The sequence below is a fragment of the Populus nigra genome, chromosome 17 (assembly GCF_951802175.1).
Source record: "Populus nigra chromosome 17, ddPopNigr1.1, whole genome shotgun sequence".
NCBI classification, from domain to species: Eukaryota; Viridiplantae; Streptophyta; class Magnoliopsida; order Malpighiales; family Salicaceae; genus Populus; species Populus nigra.
This window is the reverse complement of record NC_084868.1, coordinates 400693-427245: the sequence shown is the minus strand read 5'-3', so window position 1 is coordinate 427245 and position 26553 is coordinate 400693. Positions and strand designations below refer to the sequence as shown.

Here is a 26553-nt window from a genome sequence, read left to right as displayed (position 1 = left end):
TGAACTAGTGCAGAATAATGACAATATAAAACGTTTTCCTAGTTTATAAAAAGCATGACTAACAAAGCAAAGTAACTGCCATTCAATCACATATTCTAAACAGAAAAGGAGCAAGAAAGCATAAAAACTCATGAACACTGGCCTTATACGATGAATGGGGCTGTAAAGAAGTTAAACAGCAGCTACGAGCATTGATGCCAAGAGTCGTCTTCACGAAAGCTAACCTACCCTTAAATAAAACTAAGACCCATCACTGATTTATGATCCAGAGATCAATCAACACTGACATCATCAAAGTATCCTTTTCCACTTGGATTCAACTGCCTGCTGTGAGCCCCATAATAACAGTCAGGACCAAATGCTAATTAGCCAGGAAGAGAAAAGCGGAAAAATTAAGACATGATGTCATTCCAGCATTAATTTAAAGGAGCAAATCTATGACATAGATAATCGTAGGCAGGAAGAGTCTTTGCTGTATCTTGCTGAAATAGTTTTCTCCTATGCTGTCTCCACCCTTGAGGATCCGTGTGTCCAACATTGGACACTTGGATACGAGCATGGAAGCTCTGACACTCCAACTACATGGAAAAATGAAAGAAAACTTGAAAAAATAACCGATCGAGCCAGGACATGGGTACGTGTATCAAACACACACACACACCCCCCTGTCAAATATCAGATACCTAGAAACGGATAAGGAACGAGGGCAGCGCAGCAGTCATAACCGTTACAGGTAGTAGGAGAAAACAGTAAGCATTCAGGCAGCTAGCAAGGAAACTAAAAGCAAAAAAAAAAGGTTGTGTAGGTAGCCGAAGCTAAAGCTGTAACGGCATTGCTTCATAAACACGCTTCCTGCTGATTCTGTTTCTAATATTTTTAAATATTACGCTTCTTATAATCCTGTTTGTGGGAGAAACCATTAGTGTTTTATTTCAACAACAAGAACCTTACAAAATAAATAAAAACTTTTAATATATATCCTCTCTTTTTCTTTAGTGTTTTTCTATTATCTTTTTCATTCACAGTAACATAAACTTAATTGTTTATTTATACATAAATTGAAAGTAAGAAAAATCAAACTTCAAGTGTGAAGGCGACTAGCAGTTTGTAAAGACGATTTACGGTAACTGCAGGCGGTGGTTGCCGTCTTTGACTTTCTTGGATTGAGTTTAATGCAACAAATCCCCCTATTCAACTCAATCGAGGGATATCATGCCAAACATGAACTTCAATTTGATAAATATTTCTCCCTCCAATAGATTTGTAACGATATCTGCAACTTGATCATTTGTTTTGCAGGATATCAGTTCAATTTTTTTGTTCTTCACATGCTCTCAGATAAAGTGATGACGTGTATTAATGTGTTTACTTTTTTCATGATACACTTGGTTTTTTGCTAATGCAATCGCTAATCAATTATCAATATAAATCTCCGTAGGATTTTCTTGAGGAAATCCCAAATGCTTCAACATATTCCTTAACCATATTAAATGGTATGCAACTGAGTTGACAACAACATACTCAGCTTCATAGCTTGATAACATTACTATCGATTGCTTTTTGGATGACCATGTGAAAGATGCATCTCCCATGAAAAAGACAAATCCCGTTGTGCTTTTCCTTTCATCCAGATCTCTACCCCAATCACTATCCGAGTAGCCAACAAGATTAAAGTTTTTACTTGCAGTATAAAACATACCTTTATTTATTGTTCCTTTGATGTAGCGAAGAATTCTCCTGGCAGCATTCAAGTGAGACTGGTCTGGTGTCTCCATATATCTGTTGATAAGTTCAACTCCGTAGAGTATATCTGGTCTGGTATATGTCAAGTACCTTAAGCTTCCTAATAAGCTTTTGAAGTAAGTTGGATCAACATTTCCAACTTTACTCTTCCTCAATTCCACTCCATTCTCAATTGGAGTTGATACCGGATTGCAGCTTTCTATCTTGAACCTCTCAAGAATATCTTTAGCGTAATCGCTTTGAGATATAAAAATCCCTTCTTCTTTCTCAGTCACTTCTAAGCCAAGAAAATATGTTACTAGACCAATGTCTGTCATCTCAAACTCATGTACCATGCTTTTCTTGAAGTCTTCAAACATGGTAGGATTGTTGCTGGTGAATATCAAGTCATCAACATATAGGCACACAAATAATATGCTGCCATCTGTTTTCTTCACATATATTGCTTGTTCATATGGATATTTTTCAAATCTATTATCTTGAAAATACCTGTCAATTCTGGTATTCCAAGCACGCGGAGCTTGCTTCAAACCGTAGAGGACTTTCTTCAACTTGTATACTTTCCATTCATTTTCAACTTTAATGTATCCAGGTGGTTGTTCAACATAGATCTCTTCTTCTAGGAAACTATTCAGAAATGCTAACTTCACATCGAGTTGATAGATCTTCCATTTATGTTGTACAGCTAGTGAGATCATCGGTCTGATTGTCTCTAGCCGAGCTACTGGAGCAAATATTTCTCTATAGCCAATGCCTTCTCTCTATTTGTAGCCTTTTGCCACTAATCTTGCTTTGAATCTTTGTACTTCTCCTTTTGTATTCTTCTTCATCTTATAGACCCATTTGACACCTATTGCTTTCTTGTTTTTTAGTAGATAAGTCAGCTTCCAGGTATCATTCTTCTCAATGGCATGTATTTCTTCATCCATTGCTTCTATCCACTTTTCTTTCTGTAATAGCTTCATTGAAGCTAAGTGGGTCATTATCTGCAAAGAAACAAAATAGAGTTGTATCTTCCATGACTTGAGTGACATTGTACAACTCTTCTAGATTTCTCATCCTTCTTGGTTCTTCTGATGAGGATGTTGATCGTGGTGTTGATGATGATTCTGGTGTGTTTCTCATGTTGAATACAAGGGATCTGTGTACTGGATTTTGTGGCTCATTTGCTGGTAATATTGGACCTTTTACAAGTACTGTTGGTACTTCCACTTCGTCTTCAAGGATCAAATCAATGCTGATCCATTTGACTGCTTTTTAATCATCATTCCATTGCCAAGTTTTATCTTTTTTAAAGATAACATCTCTACTCATAATTACCTTCTTTGTGATGGGATTATATAGCTTATATCTCATCCTTCTATCACCATATCACCATATCCGACAAAGATGCATTTCTCACTTTTATCATCGAGTTTAGTCCTTCTTGCATCTAGAAACTTTGCGTATGCCACACAACCAAAGACTCGAAGATGAGTAACACTTGGTTTGTGACCACTTCATGCTTCTTCTGGAGTGATAGTTTTCAAACTTCTGGTTGGGCAGCGATTCAATAAATACATTGCACATGATATAGCTTCAGCCCAGTATTGTTTGGGCAACTTCTTTGCTTTGAGTAGACTTCTTGCCATGTCAAGAATCGTTCGATTCTTTCTCTCAGCTACACATTCAGCTGTGGTGTATAAGTTGGTGTTGTCTGATGTCTGATGCCTTGTTGTGTACAAAAAGCTTCAAAATCATTTGAAGTGTATTCTCCACCTTGATCAGATCTCATGATTATGATCTTATAGTCATTTTGCTTCTCAATAATTGCTTTAAAATCTTTAAAATAATTCAACACTTCTGACTTCCTCTTCAAAAAGTATATCCATGTCTTTCTGCTAAAATCAACAATGAAAGTAAGGAAGTATCTATTTTGTCCAGTTGACATAGGCTTTATGGGACCATACACATCTGTGTGCACTAACTCCAGTGGCTTCTTTGCTTTCCAGTTGACTTCTTTGGCAAAACTGGATTTATGATGTTTGCCGAGGACACAACTCTCATAGAATTCATCTAGATGATCTATATTGGGCATACCTTTGACCATCTTCTTGCTTGCTAGCATCTTCAGACTTGTGAAATTTAGATGTCCAAGCCTCAAGTGCCAGAGTTATTCTTCATTATTGGTGATGGCACTCAAACACTTTGCGGCATCATATTAGATGTTTAAAGGAAACATCCTATTCTTAGACATCTTCACATAGGCCATTAATCTCTCATTGTAGTCTTTCTCCATAAGTTGACCTACACTCAGCAAGTTGTGTTTTATGGCTGGAACATAGTAAACATTTGCGATGCAGCTATAATTGCTATTCTTCAACTTGATTGAGATGTTGCCTTTACCTTTAAATGGAACTTTTGAGTTATCTCCAAAGGTGACTAGTCTTTGTATGGTCTCATCTAGATCACCAAATAAATCTCGTTGGCCACACATGTGATTGCTAACTCCAGAATCTAGATACAAAATATTCTCTTGATTCTTGCTAAGTCATTGTTGGACAAATAATGCAGCTGATCCTCTGATGATGGCATCCTCCTATGCATAGTTGGTTTCTTCATGTACCTTCAATGAAGCTTTCCTTCGACATTCAGTGTTATAGTGCCCAAATTGATTACAACTATAACACTGATATTTCTCTTGTCACGGTTATTGTAACCGCTTCCTCTTCCTCTAGGAGTAAATGCCTATTGTCCTTGACCTCCTCTGGTGGTGTTTATACCACCTCTTCTTCTTAATCTTGTATTCCAAGATCCTCTTTCTTGAAATCATTAAAATCCTTCTCGTCTTTGTTGACTTCTTCCTTGAGTGGTATATCCACTTGTTGAAGTCTTCCCTTGCTCATATCTATCTTTGAGAGACAACTTTTATTGTAAGGTATACTTAATTGCCTTATCTCCATTTCTTTTCATAATCTTTTGTTCACGAGCTTGCAAAGAACTTATAAGCTCATCCACCATCAACTTGTCCACTTCTTTGGACTCTTCAATAACGACAACAACAAAATCAAATTTTGAATCTAGAGATCTCAAAATTTTCTCAATAATCTGAGCATCTGTAAAGGTTTCTCCATTTCTTCTCATCTGATTGACCATCACCATAATTCTTGTGTGATAATCAGAAATAGATTCTGAGGACTTCATTTATAATAATTCAATCACCTCGTACAGATTGGAGATGAATCTTCTTGATTCTATCAGCACCTATGTATTTTTGTTGAAGAGCCTCCCATATCTCTTTTGATGTTTCTACGGAAGCAATAATCTCAAATATGCCTTCATCAAGACCTTGATAGATGATGGTCTTTGCTTTGTTGTCTTTTTTTCTATTGGCTTTGAAGACTTGCTTCTCTGCCTTTTGTAGAACATCTTCTGCTTCTTTGGACTCTGGTTCGTCATAACCATATTGCACAATCTCTATACACTCTTGTGAACTAAGAAATGCCTTCAATCTGATACACCAACTATCATAGTTGTCTTTGGTCAACTTCGGGATGAGTGTTTGTGTATTTTTATAGTTATTTTACTCTTTGAATGACTATATCACCTTATGAGAGTTGAATTTGGAAAAACGAACACTGTAGATGGATCTGGAATGCTCAAAACAGTAGGAAACCAGTCTGACTTGGTTGAAAATGGGTCAGAAAGGGGCTGAACTGGTCAGGAAACTGATTATGGACGTCAGGCAGTTCGCTGGGGTTGAACCAGGAATATTCTGGGGAATATTCTCTTGGCTCGGCTGGTGGCTCTACTTGGAGGTGACTTAAGCTGCTCGGTGCGACTCAAATAAGGCACGTGTAAAGCTCAGTCGTCTTCTTCTTATGGGAAACATCTGATTTTTCAAAGTTGTCAAAAATACATTTTGATCATTCCACAATGTAGGGTTCATCCATACAAACTCACCGGTGCAAAATCAGATTCATCAGATCAAGAGGTGGACAACACGCGTCGCCTGAAACTCCAGCATTGTAGCCCAAGCGCAACCGACGCACCCATAAGAAGAAAGACTAGAGGGTGTGTTTATTGAAACTCCAGCATTGTAGACTAGAGCTTTTTGTTGTTGAAATAAAATATTAATTATTTCCCATAAAAAGACTAGAGAGAGAGAGGGTGTGTATTAATAAAATATTAATTATTTGCAAATCTCAATTATTAATTATTTGTTTCCCTTAATTAAGAGTAAGATTAATCACTATTTTTTAATTTCTAATTTGATTAATTAGATAAAACTACCATAATTAAGCACATATTTAATGGGACCGGTGAGCATTTATTTCGGTGTTTAATTAATAATAGCAGGACATATCACAGACAAGAGCTTTAATTATCGAATTGGTTTTGATCTGATCACTTATCCATCACGATTATAAAAAACACAGCCAGACCGAATCGATTCTTGATCTAGTCTAGATTTTAAATAATTTAACTTGATATGTCAACTGATAACCTAGTTGACCAGGTTTAATTTTTTTTTAATAATATTGTTTTAATTTATATTTTTAAATTGAAGTTAGATTTTTTTAACAAAAAGAAGTGATATTTTTTAAAAGAAGGTTACTTATCATATAAAGTACGCAGCTTTTGATTATACATTATCTCAATTTAAAAAGACAAATATTATTTCAGCCCCGAGGAAATAGAGACAATGAAGATAAGTAACATGATAGTTTTATTAGGTTGTTCATATCGTCAAGGTCAATCAATCGAGAAGATGTTATTTGAACTAATTTTATTATTTTTCTTTTTATTTTTGAATTTTTGGTTTATTTTTAGATTTTTTCAGTTGTTTTTTTCTATTTAATTTAGGGTTTTAATTTTTCTATTTGTAAATGTACATTTTCCAGCCTATTTAAAAAGTTATAAATCTATTAAAAAAACAAACTACTTTAGAGAAAATTATTTAATAATAAAATACAAAATTAGAGTTAGGATTATGAGACTTTCATAGCTATGTTAGTTGGTAATAGAATTGTGTTAAAAAGCCTAACAAATATATATTTGGATTAGATAGACATGTCCAAACCTAAAAAGTAGTCTGGTCACATTTAACAAATTTTTTTTTAATAAAAATAAACATAATTTTTAATCTGATCGTTGCATCGCAATTAAATTTTTTTAGAGAAATTGCTGGTCTAGTTCTATAAAGATTAACTAACTACAACTAACTCAAATTTGAAAATACCTTCAAATTAGATTTAAAAGATGATATTTTTTATCACTTTTTTATTTTTCTATTTAATTTCATATTTTTAGCCTTAGTTTAAGACTTCGTTTTTATTTTTATTATCTATTTATAGATTTTGGTTTTTCTTCCTTGTAAGGAGTGATTTTAAACCTATTTAAAAAGTTGTAATTCTTTTAAGAGAGGCATAAGATTACATAAAGAAATTATTAATAAAACTTTGATTAGGGATCATTTTCTTCAAACCCTTTCCTGAAAATTGTCTCCCTTGTTCTTTGAATCTTGTTCTTCTAATAGTTTTGAACAATTAGTGGTGCATCTATCATAATTGAATAACGTGGAAAACATAGCAAACTTGTTTATAGAGTTAAGTCAAGAGAAGGCTTATTCACTCAAACAAATAGTTTGAAAAAAAACCCATAACTTTCAATTTGAAAGATCTTTAAATTACGATTGAAAGATGTTTGATATAATTTTGTTCTTTTTCTTTTTTCTTTTTTATTTTTAAATTTTTAATTTATTTTTGAATTTTTCTGTTGTTTTTCCAATTTAATTTAGGGTTTTAATTTTTGTACTTGTAAAGATATATTTTCTAACCTCTATTAAAGAAACAAAATACTTTGGATAAAATTATTTAATAATAATATACAAAATTAGGGTTATGATTATGAGACCTATTCAGATATCATAGCTATAGCTATATACTTAGTTGGCATTAGAATTGTGTCAAAAAAACCTAGCAAATATAATTTTGGATTATATTTAAATCTAAAAAATAGATTGGCTGCGTTAAACAATTTTTTTTAACAAAAATAAATATAATTTTTAATTTGATTATTGAATGGTAATCAAAAAAATTTATGAGAATCAATCTACAAGTCTTGTTTTATAATGATTGACATATTTTATCATCCTTTTTATTTTCCTATTTAATTTTATATTTTCAGCCTTAGTTTCCAACTTTGTTTTTTTATTTCTATTATCTATTTACATATTTTGATTTTTCTTCCTGGTAAGGAATGGTTTCAAACCTATTTAAAAAGTTGTAATTCTTTTAAGAGAGAAATAGGATTACATAAAGAAATTATTAATAAAACTACGATTAGGGATCATGTTCTTGAGACCCTTTTCTGAAATTGTCTCCCTAGCTTGTTCTTTGAATCTTCTTCTCCTTAGGTACAGCCGCGTCAAACCTAGTGAAACTCGTTGCAAAGATTTAACCATCAAGAACAAATTTAAGCCTTCTTATTCCAACTTCCATTCAATGAAACCGAATACAAATCACAACAACAACTTTTAGCCTGCAAGTTTCTTGCTAATTTCAAAAAAACAAAAACAAAATATATGTTTTGCTTGCTGTAAACCAACTTGTACCATGATCACTAGTAATGACACATGCATGATCTCCATCTATCTCATAAATCACTATCCGTCTACATTGGCCAGTCTATAGCATTTGTTCTGTTCTCTAGCATTCGTGTTTGTAGCTGCAGGTGCACAAGTTTCTGTACTCATATGTAGGATGTAGTTATGCTGGCATGAGGCTGTGATATTGTGACATTTCTGAGGCCGACATTGCGTATATCAATTTCCCTGGAAACACAGACAAGAATGCGAAACATTAGATCCAAAGAAGAAGTGTGGCAAATCGAGATGAAAAATACGTAAAAAAGATGCAACACAACAATGACTGGACTTCATCACCCAGTTTCCGACTGCTAAACAGTGTCAAATGCCACCCAGAGTTCCCCCAAACACTTCAGTGGGGAAGGGTTGCCTCTACCCTCGAACACGAAGAGTAGAATTATAGCCCCAGTGAAGTGGTCAGGGAAACTCCGGGGGACAGCTAACGTTCTTTGTGTTTCTTCGTTTCAAAAACACAAGCCTAAACATGGTGAAGGTTTGTCTATATATCATGAACGAGGAGGGGACCAAGCAAATAAAGACGATAGAACTGAACCTGGTCATAATTTGGACTGGATGAAGATGAAAGTTTAGTTAGCTGAGTGTGTGGATGAGTGGCCATAATTATTTCACAGCATCTTATATTTATCCTGACACTGATCTTTCAACTTTATTTGATTCTGGTAAATTCTGCAATGCTGAAAAGGAAATTAAAGGTTGGAAAGAGATCAGAATGGAGAAAAGGGAATTATTCTCTACATTCCATGTTGCCCACCATTCTGTCTAGATTCACACCACAACAAGAACCTCTCCTTCCATCAATGCAAAGACACAACTAGCTATCCTTGTCAGGAGGCTCCATTTTCACCATAATAAGCTACAAAGTAAGAAACAATTTGTGCTAGCTTTCAAATAAAGTTTGACATACAAAAAACCAGAAAAGTTGTGATAAAAGAAAGCCAAATTGACCTCAAATAACACATCCTGTATAAAGATTAATGGAGCCCGTCTCCGAAAAAATTATGCCTCGGCCTATATTCGAAGATGAGAGAAACCATAACAGTTCAAGATTTAACCCATTCCGTATCGCATTTATCGTGGAGTGTGGTCACAAATTGTTCTTTTAAGCCTCCAAATAATCCATCTTTGGTTTTCTTTTTGAAGATAAAAGCTGTTCAAATAGGGACTGACAAGTTGGCGTGAAAAGAACAGAATATTTGATCACATTTTTGGGTAGTGTATAAACTCCTAGAATCTGAAAAAGACCTGCCTAGAGAACCTGAAGAGGAAAGGCTGGTTAAAGATCATAGAAAAGACTAGAGTTGTTCTCCCAACCAGAATCTCCTATCCATTTAGCCCACTGTCGCGTCCAGGTTCACCCAGTTCTTAGCTAGTTGCTGCATGGAACAGCTCCTATAAATAGCATGGCTAATGACCATGACCGAGCATATACTAAAACAACAAGCACTCAGCATTGCATAGTCTAGCACAGATCAAGTGTCCCCTAGAGTTCCTCTGAGCACTTCATTGGGGATCTTCCATCGACCTGAAAGAGTATTATCGTTCCTACTGAAGTGTTTGGGGGAACTCCTGGTGTCATTTGATGTTAATAATTCATTAATTACAAGCTCAGAAAACACAGTAAGCAGGCTTCGTGATACAGGGAGAACCTCAGCAGAAGAATTTCTAGGTTTCTAAAACCTGCACAGGTTAGGCTAAACCTTTTCTTTTGTTTGTGCCAGAACAACATCATCGCAGGTAACTGATGTTTTTTTCTTAGCTAAAGTTCATGACATAACTGTACATATGTTATGTTTGAGGCTCTATATATTGGTACCATGCTTTCACTATTTTTTTCTAAGTCATCATTATTTGACACAAATTTAAGAGCTTCCAATTGCTGCAGGAGCATTAATGAATTTGGATCAAATGCTTCCAACAGAGCTTAGAAGAACCTGAACACCCAAGGAAATCAACGAAGCCGGAAATTCTCACGATAGATCCGGATTTCAGTTTCAAATTCAAATGTGAAACTGTAATCAATCCAGAGCAAATTACTCGGCAAACTGTTGCTGTCAAGTTCCCAACTCATGAGTTTATGCACGAGTTGGACCTTCCTACAAAGATAAGATAATGAGCATTATACATACAAATATGCAGGCTGCTGAATAAGAATTCAGCAGAACCAAAAAATATTCCTTCTGCCAGCATTTTGTAGCCTGCAAGACCGCCCACTTTGTCATATGCAGCTTTGACGTTTTTGCCTCTAAAGCACTTGCACATGAAGAGCCTTCGTTAGTCAATAAATGACCAGATTTTCTTTTAGACTCAAACAAAAGCTGGCTCCTTGGAAAACTACACGGATGACAGATTTTGCTGAAAATCAACCTGTCACTTGAAAACCTCTCTGCCTCTTTGCCATCCCTCAGCCAAATCCTTCATCATTACTCAAAAATTACATCTAGAGAGGAAGGAGGGGAGTAACTTAGTAACATCTTGTGAAAACAGGTTTGGTTTGGCGAGGCTTCTGCTAGCAACACTGGGTCAACTGATTGTAATACTGTTAAAATTGCCAAGATAAAAGCGGGACTTTTGCAGGTAACAATGAATATCTACCTGTGCTTTCATCATAGAAGGGTTAGGTTGTCAAAATCAAGAGATTAATGACTTTATTCCGAGCTTAGACCCGACCTTCAAACCCACGGGGTAAAACAGGACCTCATCAACAGGCATGACAAAATATAGACAACCTGGAAGTTGGTTGGTGGAGTTGTCTTGGGCAAGCCTCCTTTATAAGGTCCTGAGCTTGGTTTTGTTATAACAGTTGAGGTTGTATTTTTAGATCACCACCTCACAAAGGTTTTTTTAAATTTTACTTTTATTATTTGTTTTGATTGTAATCCTGACAAATTAATTTAATTTTCTCTTTTTAACCCTTCATATTTTATTTATTAAAAATTAATGTTTTTTATTTTTTTTATTTACTTCTATCAGTTCATCTTATTTTCATAAAAAATATATAAATTTAATGATTAATTTAAGTTGACTGAATTATTTTTTTAATTATTTTATTTTAATTTAGTTTTTTACAATTTTATCTTTTAAAAATTAACTAATTAAAAATTATATTTCATAATTTATTTTGATTTATTATCTATAGTAATATCCTAGCTTCATGACCAAAGTCACGAGTTTGATAGGTTAATCTAGGTTGACTAGGGTTAATTTTTTTTTTCCCTTTCTCTGAGGTTATCTTGATTTTATGATTCATTTGATGAGTTTAACAAGTTAACTCGAATTGATTTAGATTATTTTTTATGTTCTTTTTTAATTGATTTTTTTTTTAATTTTATTATTCAAAATTGAGTTTTATAATTTGTTTTGATTTGTTTTCCATGAAATTATCTTAATCTTATAACTCAGGTTACGAGTTTGGCAGGTTAGCCCAGATTAACTTGGATCATTTTTTTGAGATGAGGTTATCCCGGTCTTATGATCTGTTTTATGGATTTGGCCAGTTAACCCGGGTTTACTAGGATTATTTTTTATATATTTTTTTTATTTCATTAATTATTCAATATTAAGTTTCATAATTTGTTTTGATTTGTTTTATATAAAGTTATTTCAGCCATAAAACTTAAGTCACGAGTTTGGTAAATTAACCCAGATTTACTCAGGATTTGTTATAAATCATTTTTTAATTTATTTTTTTAATTTTATTATTTAATTTAATTGAAAATTATACTTCATATTTTATTTTGATTTTCTTTAGTTGGAGTTATATAAAAATAAGTAATATGACTCGCAGCATGGGAAATAATCTAGTAGGAAACATCCCATACACCACCACGGTCTGGTTGAACCGACAAATAAAACATATAACAAAAGGGTAAAAGACACTGCTCAAGAAAGATTCAGATTCAGGAAGGAAGGAAGTGAACCAGAATCAGCTCTAAAATCGAAACGAACAGATGAAGAAGAGGTCCAAGAGGTGATCAGAGCAGGGTAATGGAAACGAAGCCTTAAAAGTTTGAGAAATCAAAATCAGAGGAGGATTTGACCTTCAAAACACGGTACTAACGCACAGACAAAAGCCATAGAGCCCATGAATTGGTTGGAAAACAAAGGCTAAGCAACCAATCGAAGCATCTTGAAGAGACAACTGATGTGAAAAAGGAAAGATAAGGAACGCAGCCTCAACTCAGTGATGCGAACAACGCGGCAAACAGTCTTATGAGAAGACAACCACTGAAGCAGTTTAATCATTGCAAAACAAACTATAAACAGTTCAAAACAGATAGAAAGAGGGCAACGATGGCGAAGAATCTGTCAAATCTTTGGTTTAAACAGTCCCAGATGAGAAAAAAAAAAAAAAAAAAGCAAACCCCTAGAGATCGTAGAGCCAGTGAAGGCATTTAGTGCACACCTAGATTTACGACGGGTTAATTTTTTTCTAGCATCAAAAATGATATTCAATCAAATGATAATAAATTGAGTGAACCTCATTGATTAAAAAAATTAAAAATACTAAAGCCCTACAAAATTACTTTTAAAAGATATATATATATATATATATATATATATATATATGATAAAAACCCAAGTCAATTCAGGTTTACTCTACCAATCCATCATCCACAAAATAAAATTAAGATAAGAAAATTATTTCGTTTTTAAAATAACCTTAAAAAAAAATCAACGCTAAAAAAAACATTGCAAAAAATCTCGAATCAGACCAGATTAACCTAATGAACCAGTAACTCGGGATAATTATAAAGAAAAAGCATAAAAATAAGAAATTTCAAGATCTAATAGCTCAATGTTAAATAATAAAATTAAAAAATATTGAAAAAAAGATCAAAGCAACCATTGTTAACCTAACCAACCTGATGCTTGGGATAACCTCATAGAAAGGAAAAGGGAAAAAATAAAAACCTTAAGGCTCAATAATCTAATGAGATTAAGATAACTTTACAAAAGACGAAAACAAAATCTTGAATAAAATTCTTAACTATAAAAAATAAAAAGAAAATAATCAAAACAATAAGAATCAAATTTAGTATAAAAACTAAAGAAAAAATATAATGAGAGACTTAATAAAAAAAGATAAAAATAAAAGGATAAATTAGAAGAATAAAGACCAAAGTTAAATAAAATAAAATGTTGAGAGATAAAATCAAAAGAAAAAATAAATTAAAAGAATAAGAACCAAAATTGGATAAAAAAACAAATGAAATAAAATGTAGAGGGACTAACCCCGTTTATTTTTTAGTTTTAAAAGCGCTTTTGAAAAAAAAATTATTTTATTTTTTTCTTTATTTCAAATTAATTATTTTTTAGTGTTTTTAGATTTTGATGTACTAATATCAAAATAATTTTTTAAAAAAAAAACAAGTAAAGAATTTCCGAGTAAAAAATAACTTCTATCACACTTCCAAACACCTCCTAAATGAAAGAAAAAAATAATTAAAAATAATGAGGACTGAATCTAGAAAAAAATTAAAAAATATTGAGGGACAATATTAAAAAAAACCAAGAAAAAGATTTTAAAAAATAATAACTAAGAGAATAAGTGTCATATTTGATATAAAAAAACAAATGAAAATGAAAATGGATGAAATTGAAAAAAAAATAACCCAAAACAAAGAAAGACCAATCAAAAGAAAAATAATCATAATTGAAAGACAAAATAAATGGGAGGACAAATTTAATTTTTGACTGACATGGCATGAATTTTAAAAAGTGGAGAGAGAAAACAGGTGAAGGAGAAAAAAAACCAACTATTTCCAAACCGTTGTGATTGTAACAACATGCACCACCGCATAAGCTTTATCTCCATTAAACGCTTCGGATGATACGATGGTTGAGAAATTTTGGTTATCGAATAACGTCGTACACACCACCTGCAAGATACAGGTGAAATCCACTCGTTGGCGTGTGCCTCACATGCACCATTAGCTTTATCTTTTTTATTATTATTTTTTATTTATAAAAATATTAATTTGCCAATAATATAAATAAAATATAAAAAAAAACATGAGAAAAATATTAAAATATTCTTTTACCTATCCTTTAATTTTATCGAGTTTAAGGAAAGCAAAATAAGTGTACTAAATATGAAATTACGCAAAAGCCCTCTTGGCCTGTTATTTTAACTTTTATTTTGTTTTTTAAAGGTATTTATATAATTTAACTATATAAAAAATATAAACTATTAAATTGTCTCCCATCACTTCAGATGACCTCTAGGCGTCATGGAAAATATCTTTCTACCCTGCAAGCATGGCAAAAACTTTGTATATAGAACAAAAAAAAAAAAAGAAGTAATTATAGTATTATTATACCATTGCCATTCTTGTCTCACGGTCTACTGTAACTGTAAATGACTGAGCTCATTTTTTTTTTTATTTTTTTTTTTTATAATAAGGCCAGCTGGTTAAAGAAGGGAGAAGAAGGAAGGGCGTGAAGGAAAAACACACCGCCACACTGAAACCAAGGCAACAGAGAAGAAGAAGCAAGTGGTAAGGAGAAGAAAGAAAGCCACGGAAGAAGCAAAAAATAACACAAAAGCCAGAGAACTATTGAAGTCCACAGTGCAATGAGAGTGTATCCACTGTGTTTTACCCACATCTAGTGTTTTTATTTTTTGTTTTCGTTAATTGTTAATAGCACAGATCAAGTGTCCCCTAGAGTTCCTCTGAGCACTTCAATGGGGATCTTCCATCGACCTGAAAGAGTATTATGATTCCTACTGAAGTGTTTGGGGGAACTCCTGGTGTCATTTGATGTTACAAGCTCAGAAAACACAGTAAGCAGGCTTCGTGATACAGGGAGAACTTGTAATTTCTAAAACCCCTCAAAATGGTGCACACGGGTTAGAGTTAATTCTTTCTTCTGTTTGTGCCAGAGCAGCATCATCACAGGTAACTGATGTTTTTTCTTACCTCCAATCCATGACATAATTGTACATATGTTATGTTTAAGGTTCTATATTTGGCTGCCATGCTTTCGCTCAATTCTTCTGTCTGTCATCATTGTTTGACACAAATTTAAGAACCTCAAATTGCTGCAGGAGCATTGATGATTTTGGATATAGAGCTTCCACCATATCTTGAAAAAACCTGAGCTCCTAAGGAAATCAACAAAGCCGGAAATGCTCACGATAGGTCCAGATTTCAGTTTCAAATTCAAATGAAGAACTGTAATCAATCCAGAGCAAATTACTTGGCAAACCACATACCATTAGGAAAGTGTTGGTGTCAAGTTTCCAACTCATGAGATTATGCTTGAGTTGGACCTTCCTGCAAAGATAAGATTGTGAGCATTTTACATACAAATGTGCTTGCTGCTGGATAAGAATTCAGCAGAACAAAAAATTCCTTCTGCCAGCATTTTGCAGCCTGCAAGACCGCCCTCTTTGTCAACAAACACCATATGCAGCTTTTTGACGTTTTTGCCTCTAAACCACTTGCGCATGAAGAGCCTTTGTTAGTCAATAAATGACAAGATTTCTTTTAGACCCTAACAAAAGCTGGCTTCCTTGGAAAACTACACGGATGACAGATTCTGCTGAAAATCAACCTGTTGCTGGAGTTGGCTTGGGCAAGCCTCCTCTATAAGGTCCTGATCATGGTTTCGTTTGAACAGTTTTCTCTTGTTATGCGTTGTAGCAGGGACTGGCTCCTGATTTTCATGCCTTTATTAATTTAATGAATTTCAGAATTCACCAGTGTGTGTGTGTGAAATGCATCATGCATGTCCTATGCAAACAAACAAGAGATTAGCTTTCCTTGCATGTTTGATCTTCCTACCAGGTTATAATGTTATATGTGTGCTCGTCGTTCCTGACATCTGCCTATAATTTGGTGAAGGTTTTTCTTTATATATTATGTTAAGTGCAGTTGATGTTGGCTCATGATTGAGCCAAGAAATTCAGCTTCCAACCACCCTTGAAGTTCGCTTAATTGCAAAAACCAAGTTCCCAGAGCTTTACTATAAATAGGGCGCTTGTTTCTTGTTTAGAGCATTAAGTTTTGGACCTTTCCAACCCCAAACCAGCTTCCAGCTTCCATATACGGCTACACGCCTCACCTCCTCCCAATCTTGGTCCGGAAGCAAATCATAAGGTGACGAAGTAGAAAATTTACCATTATTGGTATGGTAAATCTCCACATTACTTGATCACACGTTGCATTAAGAATAGGTGTCTAGCGTCAAGCATCTCAACAGCCCTCTATCATCAGTCTAAGTTGGTGGAGGGAAGAGAGGGTAGCCCAATTTGTGGGGATCTAATCTCGTCAGAACAAAACATTGTAACTTACAATCCCTTGTAGTGCTAAAAAACTCTTCAACTCAAGCAACAGAATCTTCAGCGTCTGAAATATCGTAAGCAACAAAATCGTTGGGAACCTTCTGATGGAGCTCCTCCTCCTTTCGAAGGATCATTTTCTCTAGTCTCCTCATTGTGATCACTGCCAGGTTTCTAAATCCAGTCAGGGTAGCCCTTGGCACATCTTGTTTCTCACACCGCATCCCCTCTTTCACAAACTCTCTTATTTTCCCTGGTGATTTCAGTTAGTTCGAAAGACATGTTTAAATAACGAGCCCTTCCTCTGGGCTGACACGGAGAGAAAGCCAGTTGCATCAATGTCAAAGATTACCTCTAGGCTCTAGCTGAGGTGCACCAAGTGCATTTCAGTGGCAGGAATATCTTTCAATTCAATCTCACCAAGTCCAGTTGCATCCTGGTTTTTTTTGGTGTTTAAGAAAACGTAATTCATAATTCTTAAGAAAACAACTTGTAACATTTTTAAGTTCGTTAATTTGATGTGATCAAGAAATAGATAGATTACTACTGGCTTCAGGTTTTGCAAAGCCTAGCCCACTTTTATGGCCTGCTCTTTTTATACTTGTATTCTGGATTAAGTCCATCAATGCTTCAACAAGAAGTCAGAGCTATAAAGTTTCCAGTCCTGCCGGAGATTCTCATGATGAGGAACAAAGAAACTGGGTAGCTTTCACTTTTCAGACAAGCTGTGTAGAGTGTTGATATCCTGGACTACTGCCATCGTAGTTGCTTTTTTGGAAGTTCTTTTGGTTATTGAAACAAGAACCCTAGCTGCAAGCTCGGGGAAAGAACAAGATAGAAGATTGCAACTGATGCATCACATGCTATATAGGGTTTTAAGCATTCACAAGCTAGAGCATCTACGTAAACAGAAATTCCAACACTGAAATCATCATTTCATTGCAGAAAATACACTCTCTTCACCTTATCAGTTCTTAGTGTTAGAAGTTTACATCATTCATTCATTCCACGTAAGCAAATAAATTATACGGAACAGATTATAATTTTGGGGAAAAAAAATATTATCGAAAAAAAGCATCTTTTCTTAGATGTTATAAGAGGCCGAAAGGTTCAGGCAGAGGCTCAAACCCGTTATCAAAGAAGGGTCCTTGATCAGATTTATCATCAATACTGTGCAGCCAGTCCGTGTTCTTTAAATCCTCTTTGAGTAATATTGCTTCATAACGAGAGCTTTCGCAGATGTCAACAACTTCACTCAATTTTGCAGAGTATCGTTGTCCATCATTAGCTTCACGCCTGATTTCGGTAGCCCTGCTGAAGTAGCTTTCATTTTCCAAAACATCTCCATTTTGCAAATTTCCATTGTTGATGGATTCTGGAGCACTCCTGGAACGGGCAGAGTGGGTCTTGGGAGTGGCAGATCTAATGCTCTGAGGGAAGAGGGTGGTGCTTGAAAGCGATCGGGTGCTCCCTGTGCCATTTCTTAAGTCCTACATCAGCGAGTTGATATACTGTTAGGATTAAAAATAGAACTGTCTCTTGAAGGCAGAAAAAAATAATGTTCCGTGCAACAGAAACCAAACACAAAAATCTTTTATTGCATTAGTAATAGCAGGTAATCAAAGCACCTCTTTCCACATATGTCAGCTAACCTAATAGACAATGCCATCATCAGTCCAAGATCTCTGCCAATTCATCTCAGTCGCACCTCATAATTTTCAAGGTAAGGAATTTGAATCAACAGCCAGGGAATAAAATGTAAAAAGATCATGCTGTTAGTTCAATGGCAACCAACAAATAAACAGCATTGTCATTGTTTAGGCTCTATTATAATGAAGTTAGTGGCATGGCATTGTGTGATGCACAGACATTTGCACTTGTAATCAACATGGATGACAATGATCAAATCATTCATTTGAATTCCAACTCATTAGGAAGCCAGACTAGAAGATTATCAACTTGACAAAAACATGTTTCTCAGGTTCAGTCAAAATTTTCAAGAAAAAGAGCATTTGAAAGTTGATAAATGTTGGCACCCAACTAGCAAATTTATATCTCATTCAAATTGCATGCGCGCAGGCATGATACACAACATAAAAAGCTAGTTTATCATAACATGGAAGGAAGAGAACCCATACCATATGCCTGATGGCCATATCCAGAGACTTCTTAGATATAGTCCTCCCAAACCCAGTGCTCTCTGAGGCTGTTGATGATGATTTCACAGGTTTTCTCATTCCTAATTCTGACACATGCGAGACCTTTCGAGGCTCAGGTGCATCAGCAATATGCCCATTACTATGCACACGGCCCTTTCCAGATGGCTCTGTGAGTCTTCCCCGTGAGACAATTGGAGATGAGTGTCTTCTTGGTGCAATCACAGAGCCTACAGTTTCTGGGTTACCCTTCATAGTTGCATGAACATTTGGCCGGGACCTGCCTGCAGAAAGTGGCCTGTCTGGCAAAGTTGTTCTGAGGTTTGGAGGTGTGTCAAGAGGAAAATCAGGAGGAACAACTGGCTGTTGTGGACGGACTCGAGGGCTTGGGGAATTTGGTCGGGATGTTGGTCCAGGAATGCGATTATTTGAAAGAACTCGTCCAGCAGAAGTTGAAGGGCTTGAGGCAGTGGATGAGGAAGGTGCTGGGTTCCGACGTGTGGGAGTTGATGGACGAGAATTTGATCTAGTGGGTGCTGTACTCAAGTTTGCAGGAATTTGTCCCCTAGAACTTGGAGTTGAGGGTCTTGAATTTTGAGAGGGTCGAGTCTTGTCAATTGAAGAGCTGGTGGGGACTGGACGAGCTCTTGATGGAGTTGAGGAACGTGATGGTGTCGGGCGGGCTGATGGTGTGGAAGGTCTTGCTATAGATGGTGTGCGGGAGACTGGGGAGGATGGTCTAGTATAAGATGAGACAGAGGCTGAGCTTGTATTTAGGATTGAAGAGGACCTATTTGAGGAATAGGTACTGTATTGTGAAGAAGATATAGAAGGTCGAGTCACTGAGCTGCTTCTAGCTGGCCTTGAGGAATGGTAACTCTGTGATTGTGAAACTGAAAGCTGAAAACACAGGTAAGAATTAGGCTTAAACTTTGATAGCTGATCTCGTATCCTCCCATTATCAGAAAAAACTCCTTCTAAAATGAAAATACTATTGTTCAACCAGAAGGGGCTAATTCAACAAGCATAAAATGATCTGAAATTGGGGTAAGACTGACAGTGATAGCTTAAAGAAAGAAAAGAAGCAGGGCATACCCTAGATGCCGCCTTGGTAGTAGAAGCTGATCTAGCCAAAGAACTGCTTCGTGGAGCCACTAAAGTTGGTTGTGATTCACTTCCTTCTGATGAAGGAAAAAGAGGAGTTCCAGGGGGAGTGAGAAGCCTAATGACATAAAAAGAAATAAGTATGGATGATGGCATTTGAATGCTAGTTTTTTGGTTTGTGGAAGTAATAATTTCGATACAAGAGTAATAAACTTAGTCTGCATGCGTTCATTCAACACAAAAGGAACATTTAACTACTATGATTTCAAGCCTAAATTATCCGCTAAATCCTTGTCAGCCAAGTATAAATAAGCAAATAAACAATGGGACAATGTCTTGGAACTTTAACTCATATTTAAAATGTAATTTTTCTTTTCTACAAGAAAGCACTTCCATGGAAACATTCTGAATCATATTTAAGTAATCATGTGATCTTCCATTGTGAGAGAATCTCCTGATCTCTTTCCTATCCTGTACAATACAATGTCTCATTATTTGAAATAAGCCGTGCAGAGTTGTCTGCAACTTTTAGAAGCACCAGAACAAAGCAGAGTTTCCGTTCTGAATTCATCAAAGCTTAGAATGCAAAATTCTATATGAGATCCCAAGGTGCAGTCCACTTAAAACTCAGAATTCTATTTTTTTTTTAATCTTTTCAGCTTTTCTAAATTGTACTAAATTCATTATAGAAAGAGGTGATTATCCAAAGTGGAAGGACTTCCAAATTCCACGACAATGTGAACCTTGAGCAAGCTATGTTTCCTCTAAAACTATCAATCCAACATATCAAAAACGAATTTCAACTTTGCATCCAAAACTCGAAACGAATCGAATCTTATACCAGACACAGCCAGCATCAATGCTGTTGACCAAAAATAAAAAGAACAAAAAAATTTGTGACTCTAACATGCAACTGCTAAATCCGGAAAGCATCAAAGATTTACCAATCATAATCATGCTTCCCTCCTTCTGATGATAACAGATCATCGATCCCACTCCTCGCAAGTTTGCCTGGTCCAACTGAAAGTCTCCCCAATTTCACTGAAACTGTAACCAATAACCCCACATCAAATCATAAGGCCATCACATATTTTCGTCCCCACAAACAAAAAAGAAAGTAGACAAGCAAGATTCTGAGCTGGCTAAATCAAAATGGGAATTTAAGAAAATCCCCGATGAAAATCACCATAAATGTAAATTCAAAACCAATAAATAATGAATCAAATCCATTAAATCTAGGCACAACAGAAAAGGAAATAGTTCTTTGCTAGCAAAAGAAACGGCACCGTTTGCATTTCTTTTCCTGTTTCTTTGATTATAAGTATAGTGTTCATTAAATTTAACATCATTTTCATTTCCAAATCTCTCATTCATCAACAAAATGACCAAACCATCCTCTTCTTCATTCGAGCGTCTCCATGGAAGAATTGCAAGAAACGCAGAAAACCACCGAGTGCATCTCCGGGAACAAAACTGGTAAAAAAAAAATTCCAAAACATACCATCAGAAGATTCATCGGAGGAGGCGACAGAGAGACTGCGGCGGTTCTTGGAGAAGAGATCCAAGTTCTCATCCTTGTTGTGATTATCTTTAGAAAAAACACCGCCGCCTGTCAAACTATGACCTCGGCGGTGGTACTGGGACCCCACCGGAATATTTCTCCCTCCCACTAAAGACTCTCTCAAACTCCCATTAACACTCCTATAATTACCGTTATTATTATTACTACTACTACTCATCATCATTTCTTTCCTTCTTTGTTGCTTTTTCTTTTTTCTTTAGCTAAGCTTCTTTCATGGCTGCCAGCAACATCCACATATTATCCTTTCTGAAGCAGCAAAATGTATGTCAACAAGAAAGAGAAAGAGAATGATAAGATCTACTGCGAGAGGGGGAGGGGGGGGGAGAGAGAGAGAGAGTGCAGTAGATGCGAAGGGAGACAGTAAGTCACCTAGCTCTCCTCTGTTTTCTTTAATGTTTTACGTCATGTAAGAGCTTGAGAGAGAGTCGGGTTTGGAATTTGGATCTGTGCGCTTTTTTTTTTAATTTTTTTGAAAATGACTTCTTTGATCTATAAATATTACTTGATTCTCAAATGAGTCCCCAAACAAATAGTATTTATCAATTGGGCCACTATTGATAAACATGACCAGATTAATCCCCGCAGAAAACGTATAGTTTTAAGCAAATATCATATGATTCTCGAATGGATCTTAAAATAAATTATTACCAATTGAGTTTCTATTTATCCAACAAGATCAAATTAATCTCACTATACCATTTGAATTAATGAAAATACAGTGTAGTTTCAAGACAAATAAATCACTTTTTATGAATTCTAATCTTTTTTCAAATCAATTTAATATATATATATATATATATATATATATATATTACTTGGAGTATATTCAAGAATTGAATAATATGTTGAAAACAAGATAGGGAAAAAGTTCACGGGGTTAACTGGGTATCGTCTGATTAGTAGGGACCTAAATGAGAATAATTTTTGTTTAAGGACTTAAGTGGGGTAGATGATAATTGGGGGATAAACATGACCTTTATCCTGCTTATCTGTATGGGTATGGTCAAAATATAATTAATCAGTGCTAAAAAGTCAGATTTAGGGAGATCGGTGCTGAGGTGTAGTTTTGTTAATGGTGGAGGAAGATAATTAAGAGAGAATGGTAAATCTGACAATACATATTTTTTTTATTTAAATTATTTATCCATTTTTAAAACATCAGCTCTGTCTTTATTGCAACTGTATAAATCATGTGATGAGTTGTTGTCTTAGAGCCACATGCCTGTCCCCCGAGTGAGGGCATGTGTCTTTATCTTTCAATAATCTTCGTCTTTTTTTTTAGCTTATAGTTTTATCCATGGATATTAAACCCCGATTGGAGATGCCCGGGCCAAGGAATAGGTGCTAGATTATAAAGGGTTGAAATATTATGTTTGAGATTTTAATATTATATTTAAATTTTTTTTGAAATAAACTATAAAAAAATAAAATATTATATGTTACAAAGTTAAGAAACAATTAATATAAATATATGTTTTATATAATTATCTCATATTAAAGAATTAAGAAATAATTTATGTGGGTAAGATTAAGTTTTTATAAATTAATTTTATATTTTTTTGAAATTATTAAAAAAATAAAAATCAAGTTTCATCCATGTTACAACAAGTCATCCACATTTCATGTTGACATAGCAAGTGATTGGGTTAATTATATATTCATTTTTTGTGATTTAAAATCCAACCAATGCTTGAGACGCCTGGCCCCGACAAGTTGATTATAATTTAATCCCTTGTTTATAACAATTAATTGATTGATCTCTTGGTTTTGAAAATTATATATTTAATTTTTATATTTTAAATCTATTTGTAACTTAATCATTTTATCCCTTCCATATCCATGCTCCTTTTCACTACATTCTATTTTTAAAAAAACGATAGAAAAAGAAAGGAAAAAAATTGATAATATGGGAATATTTGTGAGAAAAGAAGGAATTTTTAAGAACAAAATGCTATTAAATTAAGAATGGTTAACACGGGTCAAATGATTACTCAATTAGCTTTTAATATTAAAAGGATTATTTAATTTGTTTTAAAACTAGAGGGATGGATTTATAATTTACCCCATAGACTAAGTTTTTTTTACCATTCTCTGTCATTTAATCTGTAGCATGGTATGTTATTTGCTATTTTTTTGAAAAAATAATAATCATATAGCACCATTTTGATTTAAGAAAAAATCAAAATCATGTTTTCTTAGTGTTTTATAATAATTTTAATGTTTTTATATTAAAAATAAACAAATAATCCAAAAGAAACGATCGGCTAATGATAGAATTGCTTTTCCATGGGACCTAGTCAACAAGATGAAGCGAGTTGGGAAGAGTGGAGTTTTGTAGACAATCTGTGACATTGGTCCCACCAAGACGACCTTCCTTGCTCATAAATGTTTGGAATTTCCATGGTGATTGCACATGAATTTCGGCAACTAAGATTGTTTTATCAACAAGAGATCACGGGCCTCTGATTTCACCCTCAGCCACAACCACCCTTTCAAATAAAATAAAAACAATAAATAAATTGGGATTAGTTAGACACTTGATTGCTTGTATTTCTGCATTCCATGGGACATTGCAACTACCATTGAGAGATTAATTTATTACACTTTGATCCCTCGTTTAATTATTATTTTTTAAAAAAACAGAGCATAGATTTAAATTCCTTGATTTAAATTTAAATTCAAATTCAAATTGGTGGTTGGGTTCTTAATTGAGTGATTGACTGTTGCTCATATTACCATGTGTTGTTCATATCTAACAAGGATGCCAAGGCAATTATGCAAGCAGAACAATCATGCTTTGGTATTAGGTCACCGACAGCATCAAATGATGATTTCTTTTTCTTAGAAAACTATTTATGATATTAAAAAACTAAATTAAAACCGAAAACTTGACCTTTATTATTTACACCGGTGGTTATAGAAGATGCAAGGATTAATACCCAAACTAATTTTTTATTTGATTCATGATCAGATAAAACAAAAGAATATCTAGCTATTTACAAGAAAAGGCCAGGTGTAGTATTACCAAGAAGATCTGAATTCTTCACAAATCGGACACGGCATAGAGAATTTCAGGTGAGATAACATATCACATTGACCTTTCTTCTACCTTTCTATTTTCCTACCCTTTTCTGATGTTGAAAGACAAACACATTTAGCAGCTGTTCATTTATTTCTAGCAATCCGTGATTATTTTTTAAAATACTTTTCGTGTTAAAATATATTAAAGTGATTTTTTTATGTTTTAAAATTTTTTTTTTAAATCAGTACATCAAAACAATCCAAAATACAAAAAAAAATAATTTTTAATAAAAAAATTAAAACTTTTCGAGACCGCATTCATAAACGGTGCTTCCAATTGGGTTTGATTTTGCTGCATCATTTAATCCTATTTAATTAATAAAAACTATGATATTGTTTTCATGAATTCTAATAAAAACTCTCTTTTGAACTTCAGTTAAAAAAAAACTATAATTTATAGTTTTTCTCATATATATATATATATATATATATATATATATTTAAAATGTAACCGTAAAAACTAACATCATGTCAAGCGAATGTATTTTCTTGAATTCAAACTTTGAAATTAATAATAAATTAATATTAAAAAAAATACAATTTTAGAATTGTATAGAAATAGTTTTATATCATTTTATGTATAAAATGATTTAAAAATACCTCAAACTTCCAACCAACATTGAAACAAAAAAATATAGCTATATAACATTTCGAAAGCTCTTGTATGGATCCAAAGTTTTTAACATGTTCTTGTATGATCGATGTTAGCTCAACGAATTTAGAAAATTGCTTAACTATTCCCATCGTTTCGTATATGTATAGGTTACATAATAATATCCAAAAAAAATAATGAAATGGATGTTGAAATTTCGAGCATGCGAGGTATTATAATAATTAATATTTTTTAAAATATTTTTAAAATTTATTTTTGATATTATCATATTAAAACAATATAAATAAATAAATAAATATATATATATATATTAAAATAAAGAAAAAAGTTATTATTTAAAAACCATTTTTAAAACACAAAGAAACATGATATCTGAACCACTGCTCCCAAAGTTATGGATGTACCTGCAATAACATTCTCATCTATCTAGATTTTTATCCATGCATGGTGCCCAACTTTTCCTGAATTAGGAGGTTCATCGGTACCTAGAATGTGCCTCAAGGGGATGGATAATCATTTTTTTTCAATTGTTTTTTTTTTTAATGTTCGTGAGCATAATTTTATTGACCGCCATGAAATTTTACTTGTAGCGTTTGTTTATTATTTTAAAATAAAAAAATAAAGAAATTTGTTGAGATCAAAAGCACACGTTGTTCTGTATTTTTTATTTTAAAAATATAAATATTCGTTTAAAAAATATATTTATCTTATATCTTCACTCCATACCCTTCTTGTTAATATATATATATAAATGCAAATGCAAGCTAAGATCCTGCACTCCTAAGCATCCGTCCCTCTATTTCATGCCTTAGATTTGAAGCATTAAATCATTTGCTACGAGGAGTTGATTGCTCGTAACATTAATTTTATTTGTTTTTATATTTTAAAATAATTTTGTTTTAATTATTTTTTTTATATTTTTAGATTATTTTGATGTTTCAATATTAAAAATAAATTTTAAAATTTTAAAATATTATATTAATATATTTATAAATAAAAAAATATTTTAAAAAATAATTATTACTATAATATAAAAAAACTCGTTTTGAATGCTTAGATGGGCCATGGCACGAAAACCTCAAATAAAAAATAATAGCTGAAGTCTGAAGATGGCTGTCTTCTTATCAAATTGCTGGACCATTTGAGAAAAGGATGGCTCAACATCCTGAGCCCAACAGCTGCTCTTGTGTCATGTGATGGTTCATACTTCATACTTTCTTTAAAGAAAGAAAGAAAACTTTAACAAAGAATCCGACAGGATCAGCCTATATTCTTGACTTTTAATGTTTCCAAATTTCCAATTTTATGGTTATGGTATGACGATGAATTAATTTTTAATAA

The 26553-nt window shown here is 33.8% G+C and overlaps 1 protein-coding gene and 1 long non-coding RNA gene across 2 annotated transcripts; both read right to left on the bottom strand.

The window, feature by feature from the left end:
* Positions 1–8179: 8179 nt before the first annotated feature.
* Positions 8180–9217, bottom strand: LOC133676527 (uncharacterized). The gene is made up of 2 exons (XR_009835622.1): positions 8650–9217; positions 8180–8557 (listed from the first exon to the last, which is right to left on the bottom strand). It is a non-coding gene; the product is annotated as an uncharacterized LOC133676527 (long non-coding RNA).
* An 8363-nt stretch (positions 9218–17580) lies between these two features.
* LOC133677430 (flocculation protein FLO11-like) lies at positions 17581–21951 on the bottom strand. Its single transcript, XM_062099489.1, has 5 exons — positions 21438–21951; positions 20881–20983; positions 19928–20054; positions 18815–19732; positions 17581–18166 (listed from the first exon to the last, which is right to left on the bottom strand). The coding sequence occupies exons 1-5, from the start codon at positions 21679–21681 to the stop codon at positions 17768–17770; spliced, it is 1791 nt and encodes a 596-aa protein (XP_061955473.1). The 5' UTR covers positions 21682–21951; the 3' UTR covers positions 17581–17767.
* Between the last annotated feature and the right edge of the window lie 4602 nt (positions 21952–26553).